The sequence below is a fragment of the Chionomys nivalis genome, chromosome 4 (genome assembly GCF_950005125.1).
Source record: "Chionomys nivalis chromosome 4, mChiNiv1.1, whole genome shotgun sequence".
In the NCBI taxonomy this organism is placed as follows: Eukaryota; Metazoa; Chordata; class Mammalia; order Rodentia; family Cricetidae; genus Chionomys; species Chionomys nivalis.
In genome coordinates this window covers 99793373-99814968 of record NC_080089.1, presented here as the reverse complement: position 1 = coordinate 99814968, position 21596 = coordinate 99793373, and the positions used below count along the sequence as shown (strand labels likewise).

General features: G+C 40.2%; 1 protein-coding gene across 3 annotated transcripts in view; it reads right to left on the bottom strand.

The window, feature by feature from the left end:
- The window catches only part of Topbp1 (DNA topoisomerase II binding protein 1), a 51718-nt gene that overhangs the window by 12492 nt on the left and 17630 nt on the right, over window positions 1-21596 (bottom strand). For all 3 annotated transcript variants that reach the window (XR_009057010.1, XM_057767815.1, XM_057767816.1), the window contains exons 9-19: window positions 19741-19904; window positions 19353-19600; window positions 16518-16876; window positions 15470-15642; window positions 13387-13598; window positions 9974-10260; window positions 4351-4521; window positions 4155-4264; window positions 2822-2945; window positions 1491-1637; window positions 1302-1404 (exon numbers count right to left, since the gene is read on the bottom strand). Coding sequence is in view for 2 of the 3 variants with exons in the window: in XM_057767815.1 (XP_057623798.1) it covers window positions 1302-1404; window positions 1491-1637; window positions 2822-2945; window positions 4155-4264; window positions 4351-4521; window positions 9974-10260; window positions 13387-13598; window positions 15470-15642; window positions 16518-16876; window positions 19353-19600; window positions 19741-19904 (2098 nt within the window). In the remaining variant the exon portion in view is untranslated. The remainder of the gene's footprint in view (window positions 1-1301; window positions 1405-1490; window positions 1638-2821; window positions 2946-4154; window positions 4265-4350; window positions 4522-9973; window positions 10261-13386; window positions 13599-15469; window positions 15643-16517; window positions 16877-19352; window positions 19601-19740; window positions 19905-21596) is intronic.

Sequence of the window (21596 nt, the reverse complement as noted above, 5' to 3'; positions counted from 1 at the left end):
ATTCTTTCCATTTCTGATAAATACTCCTGCCATGATGGGATATAGCCTTGTCTTCACCAGAGTCCAAATAGGTCAAGCTTAGACTTCATTCTCTAAAGCTTTTTCAGCTAAAAATGTCTCCTTTCCTTATATATTACTCAGTTACAGGCATTGTTTTATAACAACAGAAAACAAAACATTAAAACAATGCTTTTTATTAGCAAACTGAAGGCTGTAGCAATCACATATTAATCACTGTCCAACTCTTCCTAATGATTATATCTGTGGTCACCTGTGATCAGTGACCACAGGTGTTGCTACTATGTGAACCACATCTGTACAAACAGCAAACTTAAATGCTATGTGTGTGCTCTGTCGGATTATCCCCATCTCTCTCCTTCCTGGGATCTCGTCAATCCCCAATAAATATTAAAATTAGTTTAATTAATACCCTACAGTGACTTAAGTGTTCAAGTGAAAAAATAGTCACACATCTCTATCTACCTCTAAGCTAAAGCTAGCTATGACTGAGTGAGAAAGGCATGCAGGAAGCCAACTTAGGTAACAGGGCATGCCTCTTATGCAGTCAAGCTATGAACGCAAAGAGAAAATTCTTGGATGAAATTCAAAGTGCTAATCCAGGGGATGGAGAGATGGCTCAGAGGTTAAGAGCATTGCCTGCTCTTCCAAAGGTCCTGAGTTCAATTCCCAGCAACCACATAGTGGCTCACAACCATCTGTAATGAGGTTTGGTGCCCTCTTCTGGCTTGTAGGCATACACACAGACAGAATATTGTATACATAATAAATATTTAAAAAAAAAAAAAAGAAAAAAAATGATGCTGCAGGTTAACCTTTAAAAAAAAGAATAATTGTACATTGGACTTTCTCTTACACTCTGGTTTCTCTTCAGATTGTATAAATCAAAGTGCTAATCCAGTGAGCACACAGCTTATCACCAACATGAAGCTGCAGGATGAAGCTGCAGGTGACTGCACTTAGACTGGAAGGAGATGACTGCAGAGCTGCTTAGCTAGAAGTCGGTGTCTGGCTTCAAAGCTAGAGGATCACTCCAGCTTTCTTATTAGTGGCAAATACGGCTGGGGCTCTAAGTCAAAACAAATGTTCTCAAAAGTAAAAAGTGAAGCCAGGTGTGGTGGCACAGGCCTTTAATTCTAGCACTTGGAAAGCAGAGACCTCTGAATTCGAGGTCAATCTGGTCTATAGATCAAGTTCCAAGGCAGCCAGGGTTACAGAGAAAACCCTGGAGTGGGGTAGGGGTTGATGGGGCGGCGGCAGCAAAAAGGGTAAAAGTGTCTTACCTCCTTTACAGTCATTTCTTCCGTTCCCATTCTCTAGTGCTGAGTCTCTGTTAATTGTGACAGTGCTGTCCATCTCATTTTCTTCTCTAGACAAATGATCCGGCTATTCAAAGAGAAAAATTATAATTTCACAAAGTCACTGCATAATTTCTCAGAGGTCTAGAGGAGCATGCTGTCCACACTACCTACCTCAACATCCTTAGATGCAGAAACTGCTGAGGGCAGCCGGCTATTACAGAACCCGTCATCTTGCACTGTACTGATGTCCAGGCTCATTTTGGGATTGTAAGTGTGTGGATAAAGAGATTCAGGAAGATGCTTATACTCTTGAGCACACTGAAATACAAGCACAAGTTTTAGAAAGCAGGTTTACAGTGAGCAACTCTATCATGTAAATAACAAACTGGGGCCTGGGAGATGACTTAGCCAGTAAATGTCCTTGCCCTATTAATCTGGTGACCTAATTTCAATCCCTGGAACCATATAAAAGTGGAAGGAGTGAAATGAACTCCACATATACTCATGCACACATAGTAATAAATTAAACAAAAAAAATGTAACAAATCACCCTCACTTTTATAATGTAATGCCCACTTAAATATAAATATAATTCTGCCTCTTTATTTAGCAAAGTATGAATCACTCTGGGGAGAACCAAGAAAAAAAAAACCACAGCTATGAAGTATATCAGCATGCTAAATCAACTCTCCTCAAATATACATTTTTCATCTTTTGTTTTCATATAATTTTAAAATTATATTTCTATTTATTTTGTGGGGGAGGCAGGGGTAGTGCACATGAGGAGTGAGTGTGAAAGTTGGGATACCTTGTGGGAGTTGGTTCTCTCTTTCCACTGTGTGGGTCCCAGGAACCAAATTTAGGTAGTCAGGCTTGGTGGTTAGAGCCTTTACCTTCTACCATTTATTTTACTTACTCTTCATACAATTTTCAAAAAGAGAAAGGAATCAGAATTAAAATAATCACTTAAAATTTGGTAAATATTTAAGCAATAAAGATCTTAAGTTCTGAGGCTAAAGAAATAGAAAACTCAAAAGCATGACCTACATACAGCTCAGATCTTGGGGGTCCCCAAATGCCCTCATGTTCTAAGCACAGTCCACATCCTGTCCACAGCCCTGTGGGTTGTGTCCTGGAGGGGAGCAGTAGAGTCTGAACTTTTCTGTCATCTCTCTTTCATTTCCCAGCCATCAAGTGGGCAGTTACAGCCATGTCACCACACAGTTAAAAAAAATTAGCAAGCCGGGCGGTGGTGGCGCACACTCGGGAGGCAGAGGCAGGAGGATCTCTGGGAGTTCGAGGCCAGCCTGGTCTACAAGAGCTAGTTCCAGGACGGGCACCAAAGCTACAGAGAAACCCTGTCTCGAAAAACCAAAAAAAAAAAAAAAAAAAAAAAAAAAAAAATTAGCAAATGTTATTTGCATTCACTGAAACTCGTTTGGGCTGTGAAATATTTGTACATTTCCAATCAACCAGGAAGGGAGGGAAAAAGTTCTGCTTACCTCTAAAAGCCAATGCTCAGAAACAATATGTACCCCTCTTTCTTTTGCAGATTTATATTCTCGATTACTATCGTGTGCCCGACCCTGATAAATGAAATGAGTCACCGACTCATCAAAACTCCACCTGAAACAACCACATATGGCAAAAGGAATAACTAAGGGAAATATCAGTCCATTTTAAACAGAATATTCTGACACATAAAATTCAAAGAACTAGAGGATAGGCAAGAACAGTAAATCGGCAGGTTTTGCATCCTGACAAATGTTAATGACTCCATTCTTAGGTATACAATGTAGGAAGATGTTAGAAGAGTACTTTCAAAATATTATTATCTTCTTTATACTTTTAAAAATTCTTCTACTTTATGTGTTATCACTTTTTAGTTATAATAAGTGTTTTCAAATTAATAAAACTTAAGGCACTCAAATTCATTATCAGTCACTGGCCACCACTCCTTGTATTTGTTCTATCACAATCTGCCTCTGTGTCTCTGTGTTGAGAATTATTAAGTCCAGGTCTCTCTGTATGCTAGGCAAGAACTCTACCACAGCCTGAGACTATGTCTCTTAAGAAAACACTGGAGACAGGATCTCATTATGCAGCCCTGGCTACCCTAGAATCACAATACACACCCTCACAGAGACTGACCTGTCTTGCCTCTGAAAGTGCTAGGATTAATGGGAGTGTGTACCACCACACCCTGCCAAGATACATTTTTTAAAAATTTACAATAAACTACAACATTTTAAAGGGTCATCTTACGCTAGGAGGGTTTGCTACTGTACTACCTGACTGATAGTACAGTAGTCGGCACTACTCACAGAAAATCACTAAGACATAAATAAATTCAATCAGCCTCAGATGTACTGACTAAACTCTGATAGGAAGAACTCCTTTACACTATGCTGATCATTCATGGATCACAAGCTTCCAGAATACTAACACAAATAAGCTTCACAAATATGTGTTACTTCTGTAAAACGTAAGAATGAATTGTTACGTGGGGAGTATTTTCAAAGGCAATGCTAAAGTAAATTGGAGCTTTTTTTTTTTTTTTTTTCGAGACAGGGTTTCTCCGTAGCTTTTGATTCCTGTCCTGGAACTAGCTCTTATAGACCAGGCTGGCCTCGAACTCACAGAGATCCGCCTGCCTCTGCCTCCCGAGTGCTGGGATTAAAGGCGTGCGCCACCACTGCCCGGCTAATTGGAGCGGTTTTATTAGATAGTGTACACAAGCAGGCAAAACCAAGGCTTCCTTGTAAAGCAGCAGAAAGCTTCTGGTTCCCTCTGAGCTGCAGCATAAATGAGCACCAGCATAAACGTCGTACCTACCTGTACTCTGCTCCCAGGGAGGCTGCAACCCCATTTAGTTCACTCTGCTTCTTACTGAGCTTTTTACTCACACATACCACAACTTTGTCAAGGGGTTTTGGGGCCTCTTCCTGTATATGAAGAATAAAGAAGATCGGCCATGATTCTTTGACATGGATTAGTGACATCTTCCACTTAATAAGAAAATCAAATCTACCTCTTCCAAATGGGCACCCTTTGGCTCAGGGCTGGCAGAAAGAGTGTTGGTGTTTCGGGAACTATTTGCCAAAGCAATTTTCAGGTTTCTGACAATGACTTCAGAGAGTGGTGAGCTCAGTTTCCTTTTCTGGGTGGCAGTTCTTGGGGTTTCCAAGGCTGCAAGGGCATCCTATATTTAAGGATAGGAAAAAGGAAGAAACAACAAAAAAGGAAGAAGGTGACATAAGAGGGAAAGAGGGAAACAAGAAAAAGATTATGTCTCTGACCTCTTTTCCTTCCAAATAATTAAAGGACTGAACTGTAATTTAAAATTTTATATTATAAAGAAAAAAATTCCGTGGTGCACATTTTTAATACCAGCATTTGGGAGGCAGAGGTAGGCGGATCTCTATGAGTTTGAGGTCAGTCTTGTCTACAGAGGTCCAGGACAGCCAGGGCTACACAATGAAACCCTATCTGGGGGGTAGGAGAGAGAAGGTCAGAATGAGACAAGAACAAGACACGGGGAGAGCTCTATGCAGGGACTGGTTCCTTCCCCCAAACAGCCAAAAGAGATGGAAGTTAACCAGGACTGCACTGGAGGCTAAAGTATTTACAGACTGGTGTAGGAGCTTGAGCACCACTGAGGAAGGTTCTAACATGACAATGGGTGATGAGAGCTCTAAAACAGATGCCTCTCATCTGGGATTTCTGCAGATTAAATGGAGGAAGACACTCTTTTATCAAGCCTCACGCTAATATCAAGCACTGCCTGACTGAACACAAAAGACACACATGTTCAAAACAAAGTTCGTGAGAGCAGTCCTTCTACTGTAATATGTGGTTAACAAAAAGTGACACCCCTCAAAAAGGAAAGATCACGGGGGCTGGAGAGAAGGCTCAGTGGTTAAGAGCACTGGCTGCTCTTCCAGAGGTCCTGAGTTCAATTCCCAGCAACCACATGGTGGCTTCACAACCATCTGTAATAAGATCTGGCGCCCTCCTCTGGTGTGTGGGCATACATGGAGGCAGAATGTTGTATACATAATACGTAAATAAATCTTTAAAAAAAAGGAAAGGAAAGACCACAAAAGATGTGAATGAAGTGTTCAAGAATGTGAGTTCAAGCCGGGCGGTGGTGGCGCACGCCTTTAATCCCGGCACTCGGGAGGCAGAGGCAGGCGGATCTCTGTGAGTTCGAGGCCAGCCTGGTCTACAAGAGCTAGTTCCGGGACAGTAACCAAAAGCTACGGAGAAACCCTGTCTCAAAAAATCCAAAAAAAAAAAAAAAAAAAAGAATAAAAGAATGTGAGTTCAAAAGCTTTCTAGCACCCAGACCAAGCAAAAGATGCCTTCTGGAGAAGAGTCCATTCAATGGAGAGGACTTACTATACCTGCAAACATCAATTCTAGGCTTTGACCTCTGAAACTATCTTCAGAAACTCAGAAGTGCTAGAGAAGGAAATTAGTGGAAAAGCCTCAGGTACAGATGGAACTAAGTAAGCTAAAAGCTACATCTGCTAGTTTCACAATGGCAGCTGATCAGCAAATGTTTATGCTTTGTGCTGGGATACAGCTCAGGTGGAGAGTGCTCCTAGCATGCAGAGCCCTGGACACATTCTCCAGCATCACACACAGCAAGCATAATGACCAACACCAATGATCACAGCACTTGGGAGACGGAGGCAGAAAGACTAGAAATTCCATGCATCCTTGACCACATACTGACACTGAGGCTAGTCTGAGCTACATGAGACCCTGACTCAAACAAACAAACAAACAAACAAACAAACGAAAAGGAAAGTTACAGTTCACACAATGCTTTATCAACACAGTTATGATGTTCAATGAAGCTCATTGATGCTGGGTTAGCGAGGTGTTAATCAGAACCTGAAAATGATGTTAAAGAAAGAAAAAGATCAGATTTTAAGGTATTAAAATAGCCTTGTTTTGTGGGCCATGCAGAGTGCCTCATGCTCTGTATGATGTCTGTATACACTGCATATTACAATTTATTACTGTCAAAGCTGCATGCTACTCTTATATTTCCAATAAGCATTTGGGTTAATTAGTGTATCTTTTTTCTTTTCTTTTCTTTTCTTTTTTTTTTTTTTGGATTTTCAAGACAGGGTTTCTCTGTAGTTTTTGGTGCCTGTCCTGGAACTAGCTCTGTAGACCAGGCTGGCCTTGAACTCACAAAGATCCTCCTGCCTCTGCCTCCCAAGTGCTGGGATTAAAGGCGTGCGCGTGTTTCTTTTTTAATAGAACATAACAAAAACAAACAAACAAACAAACAAAAACATAAAATACTTCCTGTTCCCAAGGCCCTCATAGTCCTCTTGAGAGAATGCTACCGCCATTCAGGTGGCTTGCTCATTTTCTTTTGCATCTGCATAGTAATTTATACATACAACAAAATTTATTTGAACTATGGCAATAAATAAATCATTTTGGTTAACAATCTTCAGTACAATGATACAACTAACTCTGTATGCCATTTGGAACATAAAAGAATAAAAGGAGCCTTAAGTGTTCAAGATACTAAAGTTAGCAACAGACTATAAAAACACAACACTACATGCTATTGCTGTTGCCCTGGGCTGCCTCTGAGAGGTTGAAGTTAAAGTCCCTATTGATGAAGACACCACACAATTCACAGCACTCAGAAGATTTGCACTGGATCTGACATCAAAGCCTCCCCTTTGAGGTCTAGCATTCATAGTACTAGAAGGTGTTATGCAAGTTGTCAAGGGAGGGAAGCAATCAGTCCTACCCAGCTATGATGCCTGAGAACCACAACAATGACCAGCACAGCAAGATATCCCTTGTACTTGTATCTTGGCAGCACCCAACTGTCTAGCTGGACTTAAGGCCCACCCAACAGGAGAGAAATGTCTCATACTAGAAATCTAGTCAACTACTTAGGGCTAGTGAGGCCACGGATCTGAGAGAAGAACCTGCTACATCAGCACAATTCCTAACCACCTTCTAAATATTTAACCTTATACCCATAGAAACCCTCATCAAAGAAATTTCTCTTGCAACAGACGGAGGCTTGGTAATTCTGGTGTAGCAAGTCCCAAGGCTCAGGGACCCTCATGGAAAAGAGGAAAGAAAGATTTTAAGAGTCAGAGGACAAAGAAAGAAGTCTGATGTGAGAGTGAGTCTCCTAGCAACAAGAGTACAAGAAATATTGTACTCACACCTACTCCAATATTGAAGCTACACCCATGATACTTCAGCAACTTGACTACCTAACATTACAAGACCTAAAAACTGCAACACAAATAGATAAGCTAATGTCCGAAGGGCTCTCACGGGGCCCCACTCTTAAGACAGCTATAGGCAACTGATGGCTGAGAGAGGGAGATTTAATTTTTCCCAGAGATGAATCTCCTAACTGATAATCCAACACCAAGTGGTCAGTCCTGATATTATTATATACACACAAGCAACACTAAGGGACTCAGCAGGTTCTTTTTAAATGTAAAATATCTCTCTGTGTGTAAAATAATAAAAGGCCATCAATGTGAGAGGGAATGAGGGGGAAACATGGGAGAAGTTGGAAGGAAGAAAAAAAGGGAAGGATTTTAATTAAAATTAACTTTAAAAATTTAAATTAAAATTAATTTTAAAAAAATTGGAAAATACAGACACATACACTCATACACCCAAACAGACATACATGGCATAGCATGCTCAGGAAACTCCAGGGAAAACTGCAGACTAGAAAAGTTGATTCAAGCAGTATGCTAAAGAATCAACGCCACAAAAGTTCTCAAGGTTCAAACCCAAGAAATATTGTACTCACACCTACTCCAAGGAATCTACGGAAAAATGATCCCACCAAAGATGCGGGAAACTTAAAAAATGACAGTGAACATTTCAAACACACAAAGCAGAGTAAAAGACTGTGAAATCCATCACTATATGATAACTTAAAATGAAAAACAAGAATATTCCCCAACAAGGGTATGGTCATGGACTGGGAAGAACAGTTGCTTTAGTGAAAACCAGCACGATTTAAAATTAACTAACAATAAAAGATTAAGAAGAGAATTAAAAACACACTGACAGTATTAATGCAGTAGGAATGGTGGTACATACTACTGTGCTAATCCCAGGAGGATTATATATATGAGGAGCACTTCCAAGTACAAGACTCTACATACTCTACATACTAAGGCAGCCAGCGCTATCTAGACAGTAAAACTGTCTTTTTTTTTTTTTTTTTTGGTTTTTCGAGACAGGGTTTCTCTGTGGCTTTGGAGCCTGTCCTGGAACTAGCTCTTGTAGACCAGGCTGGTCTCGAACTCACAGAGATCCGCCTGCCTCTCCTCCCAAGTGCTGGGATTAAAGGCATGCGCCACCGCCCGACAGTAAAACTGTCTTTAAAAACAAAAAACAAAAAACAAACAAAACAAGCCAGGCATGATGGGTATATGCCTTTAATCAGGGGTCAGCAGGCAGAAGCTGCTGGATCTCTGAATTCAAAGCCAGTGTTGGTTATATTCTGAGCCCTTGTCTTAGAAGGGGGTAGGGGAATCTATACCACATACTAAAATGGAAGGAGGGGAGAGGACATCAAGCAAACACATAATATAAATATATATAAAATGCAAGTATAAATTATTAGAAAATAATATATGACAGAACTTAGATAGAGATAAGAGATCAGAGATTGAAATCCTAGAACCAGAGCAGCTAGGCCTCAAGCCAAAAAGCAGTAAACAGGAAAGGGTAGTTTGTAATATTAAAAGCCACATTCTACATTTTGACCAATTGAACTTATACATACAAACGTGCCAACTAACACAGCAACTACCTACTAAAAACAAAAACCATGTGAGATTTTGAAAGAAAAAGAATTACCAAACAAGAAACTTACAAACATCACTTAATATACAGGATAGGTAAATAAACATCTATTAGAAAAGGGTATAAAAGACTTAGGTCATCAAGAAGTTAGCTCTTTTATATTAGATATGAATCAAATACTACACCTTAGATAAAATACCACCTTATCATAAATGAATTAACAACAGTTACGTAGAACATGAGCAAATCTACACAACAGAGGCTAAACAAATCAAACTAAACAGATGCAAAACAAAAACAAACCAACAAAAAAAACCCTAAAAGCTCCCAAAGAAAGGTGGAAAAAAATATCTTGGGAAGTTGAAAGGAGACTATTTTAAAATGTTTTATTAGTCTTGGATTTGTAAATAAATTTCCAAGGGTGACAGACCATACTGTTTAGATCAAACAGAAACACCACTCATCTCCTCTAAGAGAAGGACTGAAGAGTTAAGGTTACACTAGGGACATCCAGAAAAGGAAGCAACACGGCTGATATTTTAAAGCTTACAAAAACATTTCATCATATTATTTCGTTTCAAAGTGATGCTCGGAGATGAAAAGATCTACCTAAAGATGTGTTCATGCAGCAATCTGGGACTTGAACCCAGAGCCCTAACTTCACATTATATGTAGCCACAGCTATTATCTCAGCTCTGAGCACCTTTTTCTCAACATCTTTGGAAGACTTTCTATTACAAATTTTGGTGGTGCTGCACAATGTGGGGCTCTACCTTTATAAACTGTAAAACCATAGCACTAACACCATTTCCTTCAAGCCTTACCGTTACATCAAAAGATGGCTTGAAGAGTTTGTCCCTGGACAGAAACTTTGATGGTGTGTCCAGATGTAAGGAGGGCTCCTTCTTAAGTGGCTGTCCTACTGCCGAAGAGACCGAGTCCTGCTTACAGTGCTGAGACATGACAGCATGGAAAGCTTTACTCTGAAAGTGGTTCATGTCCAAAGGTGTAACAGCCACTTTTCTGTGCATTTCCAGATGTATGTCAGGATTTGCTGGAGAGTCTGGATTTGGATCCACTCCATTTGGTAGCTTAGTTTCTAATACTTGTTCTGCAGATTGAAAATAAAAAGAAACAAGCCACTAATGTCAGCTTTTTTTTCAAATGAGGCAAAGTGACATTTTAATATTTTGTTAGGTTCCACATCTTGTCTCCGTATACTTTAAACCATAAAGCTATACACTTCTACTTTCCAAGAAGCAAACCTAATGTACTTTTTTTTTGAGAAAGGTCTCATATACTCTTGCAGATATACCTAACCTGTTGATACTGCAACAAAACATTGTCATCTTCAAAGACAACCCCACAATCAGGGTTAAGGAAAAAAAAAAACCAGCCCCTGATGTGGGAGTCCCCTTTGTGTGCTGTGATTACCCCTTGGCCTGTTGATAGGGCAGAACTTAGGTAGGCAGGGAGGACTGGACTGAATGCTGGGAGAAAGAAAGGCAGAGTCAGGAGATGCCATGGATCCACACCTGGACGTAGACATGCTGAAACTTTGCTGGTAGGCCACGACCTTGTGATGATACACAGATTAATGGAAGTGGGTTAAATTAAGATGTAAGAGTTAGCCAATAAGAAGCTAGAGCTAATGGGCCAAGCAGTGATTTAAATAATATGGTTTCTGTGTGGTTATTTCAATTCTGGGCGGCCAGGACGAACAAGCAGCTCACCCCAACAAGCCCCATGGTAGTGGTGTATGCCTTTAATCTCAGCACTTGGGATTTTCTGTGAATTCAAGGCCGGCCTGGTCTACAAAGAAAGTTCCAGGATAGCCAAAGCTGTTACATAGAGAAATCTTGTCTCAAAAAAAAAAACCAAAAAAACAAAAACAAATTAAAGCAAACCAACCAACCAAACACACACCCAGTTAGTTTTTGTTTTGGGCTGCACTTGAAGTCATCTTTGTATGAACGCAGAGCACAGGATACAGCTTGAACCCACCTGTTAAGTGACCCTCCTGCCTCAGCCTCACAAGTATTGGGCTTTAGGTGTGCACTATAAGTCCCTGCTTCCAGATGATACATTAAAATATATGTTGAGGACTGAACAGATGGGTCAGTGGGTAAAGTGCTTACTTTTAAGAACGAAGACCTGAGTTCAGTTTCCCAGCACTCACATGAAAGCTGGATGCAGAGGTGTGTACCTCTAATACTGCTGCTGGAGGCAGGCAGATCCCTGGAGCTCACCTAATCAGTTAAGAGACTCTATCCCTAAAACCAAGGTGGAGCAGGACAGAGGAAAACACACAATGTTGACCTCTGATCACAGATATGCACATGCATACATCACATACACAATACAAATAAACACACACATATATACATGTGTATGCATGAATGTATGTATTTGATGTGGGAGGTGATGTATGTTGTGAATATGTTTCACTGCCATTGGTTAAGGAATAAACCTTGGCCTGGGATAGGGTAGAGTAGAGCTAGGTGGGGAAAACTAAACTGAATGTTGGGAGAAAGAAGGCGGAGTCAGGGAGATGCCATGTAGTTCCCGCTTACTAAGATATAAAAAGTTAGCCAATAAGAAGCTAGAGATAATGGACCAAGCAGTGATTTAATTAATACAATTTCTTGTGGTTATTTTGGGGCTGAGCAGCCTGAACAGCCTGAACAAACAAGCAGCCTCCTACTACCTGTACTGAACTGGAACACACACTAACTGAAACAAATAATTATAAACCCATTCTCTCTCTCTCTCTCTCTCTCTCTCTCTCTCTCTCTCACTCTCTCTCTCTCTCTCTCTCTCTCTCTCACACACACACGCACAGTTTATTAACCTAGTCAAGACACAGTAAGAAGAAAATTCCAATTACTGTACCAATCAACAGTTCTAGTCTGTCTAGGTTAGTAGGTGTTCCCCAGATGGTGACTGGCCTCTGCAGTCTGCCCAGCAACACTATCACTTAGAGGCTACTTGTGTTCTCCCACCTCTGCCTTCACTTTTGCTCAATATTAAACAAAACACTTTTGGCTACTTTATGCCCAGCCCATTGCTAGACAATGAAAATGAAGAACTCAGTAGACTTTACAGAGTTTATACCTTGGAGGAGAAAGGAAAGCAAATTAGTTTCTCCAGGCGAAGGAAATCCTGAAAGGGACAAAGAGTAAAAAAATGAGACAAGACTGTAACTGCTGAGTCAAAGAAGGTGCCTGTCCTGGAGGAATGGCCATTCTAACTGAAGACAAAAGGAAGCTAGCTGTGCTGGCTGGTTTTATGTCAACCAGACACATGCTAGAGTCCCTAGGAAGAGGGAACCTCAATTGAGACTATGCCTACTAGAATGGCTTGTGGGAAGCCTATGGTGCGTTTTCTTGATTGATGACTGATGTTGGAGGGCCCAGTACACTGTGGGTGGTGTCACCCCTGGGCAGGTGGTCCCTGATTGATATAAGAAAACAGACTGAGGGCTGGAGAGATGGCTCAGTGGTTAAGAGCATTGCCTGTTCTTCAAAAGGTCCTGAGTTCAATTCCCAGCAACCACATGGTGGCTCACAACCATCTGTAAAGAGGTCTGGCGCCCTCTTCTGGCCTTCAGGCATACACACAGATAGAATATTGTATACATAATAAATAAATATTTTAAAAAAAAAAAGAAAACAGACTGAGCAGGACTGTAATAGACTGAGGAGAAAGCCAGTAAGAAGCACTCCATGGTCTCTTCATCAATTCCTGCCTTCAGGTTCCTGCCCCTACTTCCCTGGATAGCGGACTACAAGTTGTAAAATGAAATGCAAGCTTTCCTCCCCAAGCTGCTTTTGGCCATGGTGTCTTATTACAGCAATAAACAGTAGTCAAGTACTAAGTCATCTTGTGGGAACATGCAGAAGCACGGATAAGCAACAAGCACATTAGCTACACACCATGCTAGTATAAGCCACAGCAGGAATCAACACTAAGTGGGATGGATGCTCACATCTTTCACCTTCAACACTGATACCCTGAGGGTGCACTTTACTAGCTTTCAGGCTATAGTGACTACACACTAAGCATCTGTGCTAAGAGCACACATCCATCTGGCTATCACCAATAAACACCCAACAAAGACTCACAGGATTCACCATAAACAGCAAAAATAAATGAACCTTTGAAAGCAAGTCCTGGAACATTCATATTTCAGAAACCATCAAGTTGTAAAATACATAAAAACAAAGAGAGTTCTGACCTTGTTTAGGTGCACTGTCAACCAGAAAATGGCTTTCATCTGCTCTCTTTCCCATTCTAGCAGTTTCTAAGAGCCATGGAATAGTGACTGCTGGCAAACTCCACTTCTTTGCAGCTTCATATTTAGAACCAGTCGGTTCTTTCACTATAAGATGTGTACTGGCGAGCATGCCTTTCTTTGCATTGGATTTACGAACAAAGAATTCTTGAACACTAAAATTTACATGGAAAGGAAAGCAAATGATCATATACAAATTAGCTTACAAACTAAGAACAAAGCTTCTTTTACCACAGAGTGATTAGTTAACTTCAAGAAAACATACTCCATAAGCTGTGGTGGCACATGCTTTTAATCCCAGGGGAGGCAGAGACAGGTGAATCTCTGAGTTTGATTGAGGCCAGCCTGGGCTACAAGAGAAAACTTGTCTTGAAACTGCCCCCCCCACACACACACAAAAAAAAAAAAAAAAAATACATGGATTAAAAAGTGACAGATTTTTTTAAAAAAGATTTTTCATTATGCGTATGTGTGCATGCACATATGTGTGCATGTGCCTGTGGAGTCCAGAAGAAGATATCAGATCACCTAGAACTAGAGTTACAGGGGTTTGGTAAGCAGCTCAACATGGGTGCTGGAGAGGGAACTTGGGGTCCTCTCCAAGAGGACATACTCTTAACCACCAAGTCATCTCTCCAACCCCAGTAAAGTCTACCTTAAATTAAGTTAATCCTTTGTAATTGCTTACTCTAGGATAAAAAAAAAAAAGCTACCATAATTGAACTTTTTATAAGACGTAGAATAAAATACCCTCTAAATTACTAATTACATCCACTTGTCCTTTTCTACCAAAATGGAACAATTTTAGGAGCACAGTAATGGTATAAATACATTATCTTTTTACCACTATAGCTTCCCAAAGCATTTTCATACATAATCTGAACAATTTTCTCACTTTTTATAAATCTCAGTATTGTATAGGCAAGGGGAAAAAGGAAACTGAGCGACTTAGTCAAGAGTGAAGGGCACTAAGGGAATACGGGGCGGAAACTGAGCCCAACGCTTGAAACTGCAACAGTCAGTCTTTCCTGATTCTAGGTCTGAAGGCCTATTTCCTGTCTTTCAAGATCGTTTGACTCTCTCAGTATTTCCTCCCGGAATGTTCTGAGTATGTTGTCTGAAAGCATATGCTCTTAATCTGAAAATATTTCCCATTAAATAAGAAGCTAGTGAATTGATATGTATTGATACACCTGATTTCTACTCTTTTTCAAATGCTACTATGTAATGACCAATTAGGGAGGTTGAGCTACTGAAAGATTTTGCAGGTAACTTTTAAATTCCTTTATTTCCCAAAGTGCTTCTTGAATTCCTTGCAAAGTACTCCATTTGTATTTCTGGTAGAAAACAAGAGAAGCAATGGATACATATTAAAAAGAAAGGAAGAGGAGGAAGGAGGGGGAAGAAGAAAAAAGAAAGAAGAGGAGGAGGTGGGGCGGGAGAGATGGCTCAGAGGTTAAGAGCATTAACTGCTCTTCCAGAGGTCTTGAGTTCAATTCCCAGCAACCACATGGTGACTCACAACCATATGTAATGAGATCTGGTGCCCTCTTCTGGCCTGTAGGCATACATGGAGGCTGAACACTGTGTACATAATAAACAAATCTTAAAAAAAAAAAAAAAAAAAGAGGAAGAGGAGGAAGAGAAAATATCCTTATAACACATTGAAAGGCACAATGCTCAAGCACAATTCAGTAACAGCCCATATACTACCATAAACTACCATATACTACACCCTTAAAAGTTTGCCAGACATCCATCTAGAGGTAGACATCCCTCTGCTGTCTGAAGCTGTTCAGACACAGCATCTACCCATCAACCACACATACAAACAAAACCCTGGTCAAATGTAATTATAACACTTTACAGTAAGTTAAAAACAAACAAAACATCACATGGTTGGGGATGCCATAGTAGAGCCCTTGCTTAGCATGAGCAAAGCACCGTGTGTGTGTGTGTGTGTGTGTGTGTGTGCGCGCGCGCGCGTGCGTGCGCGTATAGAGTTAATATACTGAAAATTACATACCTTGCTCCAAGGTGATTTGCTAAAAATACCAAGGAATCTCTCTCTGCTCCAACACACTGACTGAAAGAAATCACACAGTCCTTTAAAGGAGTCATTCCTGACATTACCGACACTGGTGTGAAGAGGGGATTTGACTTGGGATCAACTAGTGTCTGGTAATCTATACACGTAACCTTTGAAAAACAAAAGCAATAAAGCTACTATAAGTAAGAAATAAGTGGTTAAGACAGGCTCAGATTACAATCTTAGTAAATTGTGTTAAAGGAAAAGAAAATTCACATTCACTGACTTGAGCATGTTCATTCTCAGCACATTCCAAATGAGATTCAAAGAATATGCAGACATCAACTCCTTATATTTGCATATTAGATCAGTAAGATGGAAGTTACTCTGCATTTCACCTGTATCACTACTTTAGTTTAACATTCTCTCTTCATGCTGAGCCACTGGAAAGTGAGTGTTGTGCACTGGCTGAGGAAGGATGAGAATGTGAGGTGAGAAGGGCTACCTTGACCTCCTGATAATGAGTACTGCCCACAGAGCCCCATGACAGCAGCTTCTGCGTATCAGTGCTAGAACCAAGAAGTATAAAAGATATTTTATTTTTAATGTGTATATGTATGCATGGGAGTGTTTGTGCATGTGAGTGCAATGCCTGTGGAGGTCAAAAGCAAGTGTCAGATCACCAGAGTTGGAATTAAAGGATGAGGACCAAGAAGCTGAAAATTTTTAAATTCTTTTAAAATATGACTTATTGTGTGTGCATGCACAAATACACACATGACAAATACAGGTGGATGTGAAAGGCCACATATGTGAGAAGGGGGAGAGGAAGAGTATGTGCACAGAAGCCAGAGGACATCTTTTGCAAGTTTTCTCCTTCCACCTTGGGTTCTGAGGCTCAACTCAGTCTGCCAGGCTTCCACAACAAATGCCTTTGCCCACTGGGCCATCATGCTAGATAAAATGAATTACTTCAAAAGTAAACATTAAGACCTTGGCAGCTAAAAATTGAAATATTGGATTCTGGCTGTCAAGTGTTTCTTACCAGCCACGTATTTGTAACAACTTCTCCCACAGTTGCTTCTACTTCACACCCCAGCAGCGGAACCACAGCATAGTCGGCAACAATTCTGCTGGGAAGGGACACGATCTTTCCAGCATGTTCTCTTATGATGTTTATAATATTATATTCATTTTCAACACTAAAACCCAAAATAAGGAAGCTCTTTTGGCTAAATAAGCCTTCCTCAGGAACTGCAGAGCCATCAAGGAGGCAATGGCTGACTGAAGAATGGTCTTCCTCGTGCACAGAAATGTGAGTGGAGTCATCACAGGGCTCAACTTGAGTAGAATCACTGCAAGGCCCAACTTCAGGCTCTGTAGCCTCAGATGGCTTAGCTTCAACTAGAAAAGAGAAAGGCAGGTTCTCTATTTGACAATTACTAGACAGAAGAGTTTATATTCACAGGGCTTGGTAATGCACAGCTTTAATTCTGACACTGGGGAAACAGAAGCAGGTGGATCTCAATGAGTTCAAGGCCAAAGTGATTTACACAGCAGTTCCCAAACCAACCAAAGCTACACAGCGATTTCCCAGCAAAGACACTAATGTAACATTAATGTGGGATAATACTCTTGTATACTGTACAGATCTGTTACTCGTATTGGATTACTAAAACACTGATTGGCCAGTAGCCAGGCAGGAAGTATAGGTGGAGCAACCAGACTAAAAGAATTCTGTGAAGAAGAAAGACAGAAACGGAATCACCAGTCAGACACAGAGGAATCAACACCTCATTGAGAAAGGGTACCAAGCCATGTGGTTAAACAGACAGGAATTATGGGTTAATTTAAGTTGTAAGAGCTAGTAAATAATAAGTCTTAGCTCAGCTAGGTGGTGGTGGCACATGCTTTTAATCCTAGCACTTGGGGGGCAGAGGTACACTGATCTCTGTGAGTTTGAGGTCAGCCTGGTCTACAAGAGCTAGTTCCAGGACAGGCTCCAAAGCTAAAGAGAAACCCTGACTCAAAAAAAAAAAAAAAAAAAAAAAACAACAACAACAAAAAACAAAAAGTCTGACTGTTTATAATTAATATAAGCCTCTGTGTGTTTCTTTGGGACTGAATGGCTGCAGAACCAGGTGGTACAGAGACTTCGGTCTACATAACATAGTCTGATAATTTTAATACTTATAAAACTTAGACTTAAATATATTTATTTTTTTTTTTGTAAGTAAAAGGAGGATCTTTAGTCATCCCATCTTCAGGAGTACCATGAATGTTACAAGTAACAACATCTTCAATTGAAAACACAACTGTCATGTCTGTTCTAAGTATGAAACTAGAGCAGAGCTGGGCAGTGGTGGCACACGCCTTTAATACCAGCACTCGGGAGGCAGAGGCAGGTGGATCTGTGAGTTTGAGGCCTATGGTCTACAAGGGCTAGTTCCAGGACAGACTCCAAAGTTACAGAAAAACCCTGTCTCGAAAAACCAAAACACAAAACAAAAACCAAAAAAACAAAACAAAACAAAAAGAAACTAGAGTAGAAACCCAATTTTTGCCTGAAAAGTATGTTCTAATAAACATGTCTTTTTGGCTTTGTTTTCTTTCTTTCTTTCTTTTTTTTTTTTTAATTAGTTGGGTTTGTTTTTGAGACACAACTCTCTATCTAGTACTAGCTATCCTGGAGCTTGCTATTTAGACCAGACTGGTGTTAAGATCCTCTTGCCTCTGCCTCCTGAATGCCAGAAGTAAAGGTGACTGTCACTGAATAAAATTAGGAAAATATAAAAATCTTTGGTACCCACAATTAAACAATTATGATTCTCTAAGAACTGAAAACTTTATGTTACAGGAACAACAGAGAATTTCAAAGTATGTAGAACAAGGCCTGCCCACAAGGAAGTCCAAGGCCAGACTAGGCCTTAAAACTAAAAATAAAAGCCGGGCGGTGGTGGCGCATGCCTTTAATCCCAGCACTTGGGAGGCAGAGACAGGCGGATCTCTGTGAGTTCGAGACCAGCCTGGTCTACAAGAGCTAGTTCCAGGACAGGCTCCAAAACCACAGAGAAACCCTGTCTCAAAAAAAAAAAAAACCAAAAAAAAAAAAAAAATAATAAATAAAAAAAAAAATAAAAATAAATTAAAAAGAGGGCAACAGCTCAATGATTGAGTCTATGTCTGGGTCACACCTCAGCATTGCAAGTAAGATCAAATAAATAAGCTAGATACAAAACTCAAAGGATCATATATATAGACACTCACACATGACACAAACTATAAAGAAACCAGGATAAATTTCACAGGAGACTCTTGGCACAGTGGTAACACTCTACTTTCTTTGTTGGTAATCTACCTTACCACACTGACAAAGCCATATGCTGAGGCAGCATGAAAGACTTCCCATACCCCAGTCAGAGGGCATTTGTTAGAAGTTTATGCTATTAGAATTAACACACAGATAACAGAGAAATGGCTCAGTGTTTAAGAGCATGTACAGTTCTTACAAAGGACCTGAGTTCTAGTTTCAGTATTCATGTTAGACACAAATGTCTATAAGTATAGACAGATCCACAAGGATCTCGTCTCAGGCCTACGAAGGCAGTAGTGCGCACACTCAGGCGCGCATGCTCGCACACAGAAGCCAAGTGGTGCTGGCACACACCTTTAACCCCAGCACTCAGGAGGCGGGGGGGGGGGGGGGGGGGGGTGTCTCTCTGAGTTCAAGGCCACTTTGGTCTACAAAGTTCTAGGACAGCCAAGACCACACAGAGAAACCCTGTCTCAAAAAAAAAAAAGAAGTTCATAGAAAACTTGACAGATAACATGCATGCAGACATTGCTTCTTAACTATAAACACTAATCAACTATTTCTTACCTATTGTGGAGTCATTATTTACATACTGAGCAAGCAGTTCCTCATCAGCTTCCTGGAGCTTCTCATTAGGAGCAAAATCTTTCTTAGAGAATGTGCTATTCTTTTCTAAGATAATTGTCTGGTCCTCAGACTGATCTGAGACTGGAATTCCAACCGGTTTGTAGTTACTGTGGATATAAGGCTCTTCAGGAAGCATATATCCTTTACTAAAACACTCCAGCAACCACTTTGCTCCTACTACGTGAGGCCTACAAAAAGAGGACACAGTTAAGCTCCAGTGTAAGTGAAGATCATTATCCCTCCTGCCATGCATTCCCACAGCTTCAGACATGCAAACTGAACCCAATCACTCTGGTACAAAGTGGTCTGAATTAAAGACTGACAGGACCTGTGGGATGATTTGCTCCAAAACTGCCTCAAGTCATCATCATAATCTCCCACAATTACATGAGTTACATCTTCATTAAGTTGATTAAACCGAACTCCACCGCCACTGTTAATAAGTCTTCTCAGTTTATCTAGCTTTCTGCCACTAAAACCACAAAGATAAATCTGTAAACAAAGAAAAGATTTGCTTTGGATTAACATGTTCAACAGAAACAAATTTAAAAGAAATCCATATCCACTATGTATAAATAAGATACTTTACATACATTTTGGGATACGTAAGGAATGAAATGCATTCTGAAATTAATGCATGTACACTCATACTGGCAGCTAGCAACCCCCTGGGATCTACTTGTCACCCCACCACACACACACACACAGTGCTGGACATCATCACTCACGGCTTTTACTGGGGTGCTGGGGATTCAAATTCCAGCCCCATCTCCCCACTTTCACAGCAAGTACCTGACCCATTTAGCCACCTCCTCAGCCTGAAACTGGCATTTTTAAATATCTGTTTATAGCCCCACAGCACTGTCACCTTTCAGGAGAAACCTGAAGGAGGGTTGAGGCCTCAAATGTATTAGAAGACCAGACTTCAACATCTTCTAAATTTTGGTGCACATCTTGCTAAAAGATTTTCACTTTGTGTGTATACGCATGTGTATATGCACACACGTCATACAACACATGTGGAGGTCAGAGGACATTATGACAGATTCAGTTCTCTTCCACCGTATGGGTGCCAGGACTGGAATTCAGGTCATCAGGCTGGGTGGGTGGCAGAGGTATTTCTAACATGCAGATAGCTTCTCAAGTTCTAAAGGGATGACTTCTTGTAAACGTGAATAATTACAAAGATACACTGTGGTTCACTATAAGCCCAGAACATCCAGGCTTGTATTCATTCATATTTTCAACTAGTGTATCAACCACATGACCTGAGCAAACATAAGGCTCTAAGCCACTTGTTCCTATATATTTATCTTTCCTACAATTTATTTTCTAGTTGATTTAAACAAAAAAAGCAAGTCAAAGAGCTAAGCACAATGCTTTGAAGAAACATGCACACAGGGATTTTAATTATAAAAGTATGTTTAAGTCAATTTAACATAGAATTTTTTTACTTCCATCTTTTAAAAACTTCAAAAATGACATTCTATTTCCTTATATCCCAAACCATCACCATTACTAGAATAAATCCTACCAAAAATTAAGAATCAAATGCTTCTAATTATTGAACTCCTGGAAAAGAAAAAAAAAAAAAAAAAAAAAAAAAAGAATCAAATGCTTCCTACATGGAAAAAAAATTCAGTATTACTTCTATAATTAGTATGTTCTAAGATCTTAGAAAAGAGATTACAGAGTACACTTCCGTTCCACTAGTAAGGCAATAAATCTTATTAAGATAATTGGCCTTTAATAACAAAACACAATTTAATTTTGCCTGCTCTGAGAATGAATGCATGGCCTAATCACTCTACTAAGAGCAGCACTGTATGAAGTCTGTGGGTCTAGGAGATAGGATGTTTTTCACAGATCTTCTACGTACACACTAAAAAGAATCTTAAAATCCCAGGAGTAACTGAGCAAAAGAAATACCTTATAAATCTAATCTTCTTTTTATTACTGAGGACAACTCAAGGTCTTGTACACAATTAAGAAGTAATTAAGGCAGCAGTAATGCATGTCTAGGACTCTGGGAAATCATTTTATTATATTTTAAGTTTCTTAAATTCATTTCTTGTGTGTATATGTGTGTGGACATACCACAAGTACATGTCAGGACAATTTGTGGGACTGGGTTCGCTCCCTTCCACCACATAGGGTACTGAGGACTGAGCTCAGGTTCTCAGG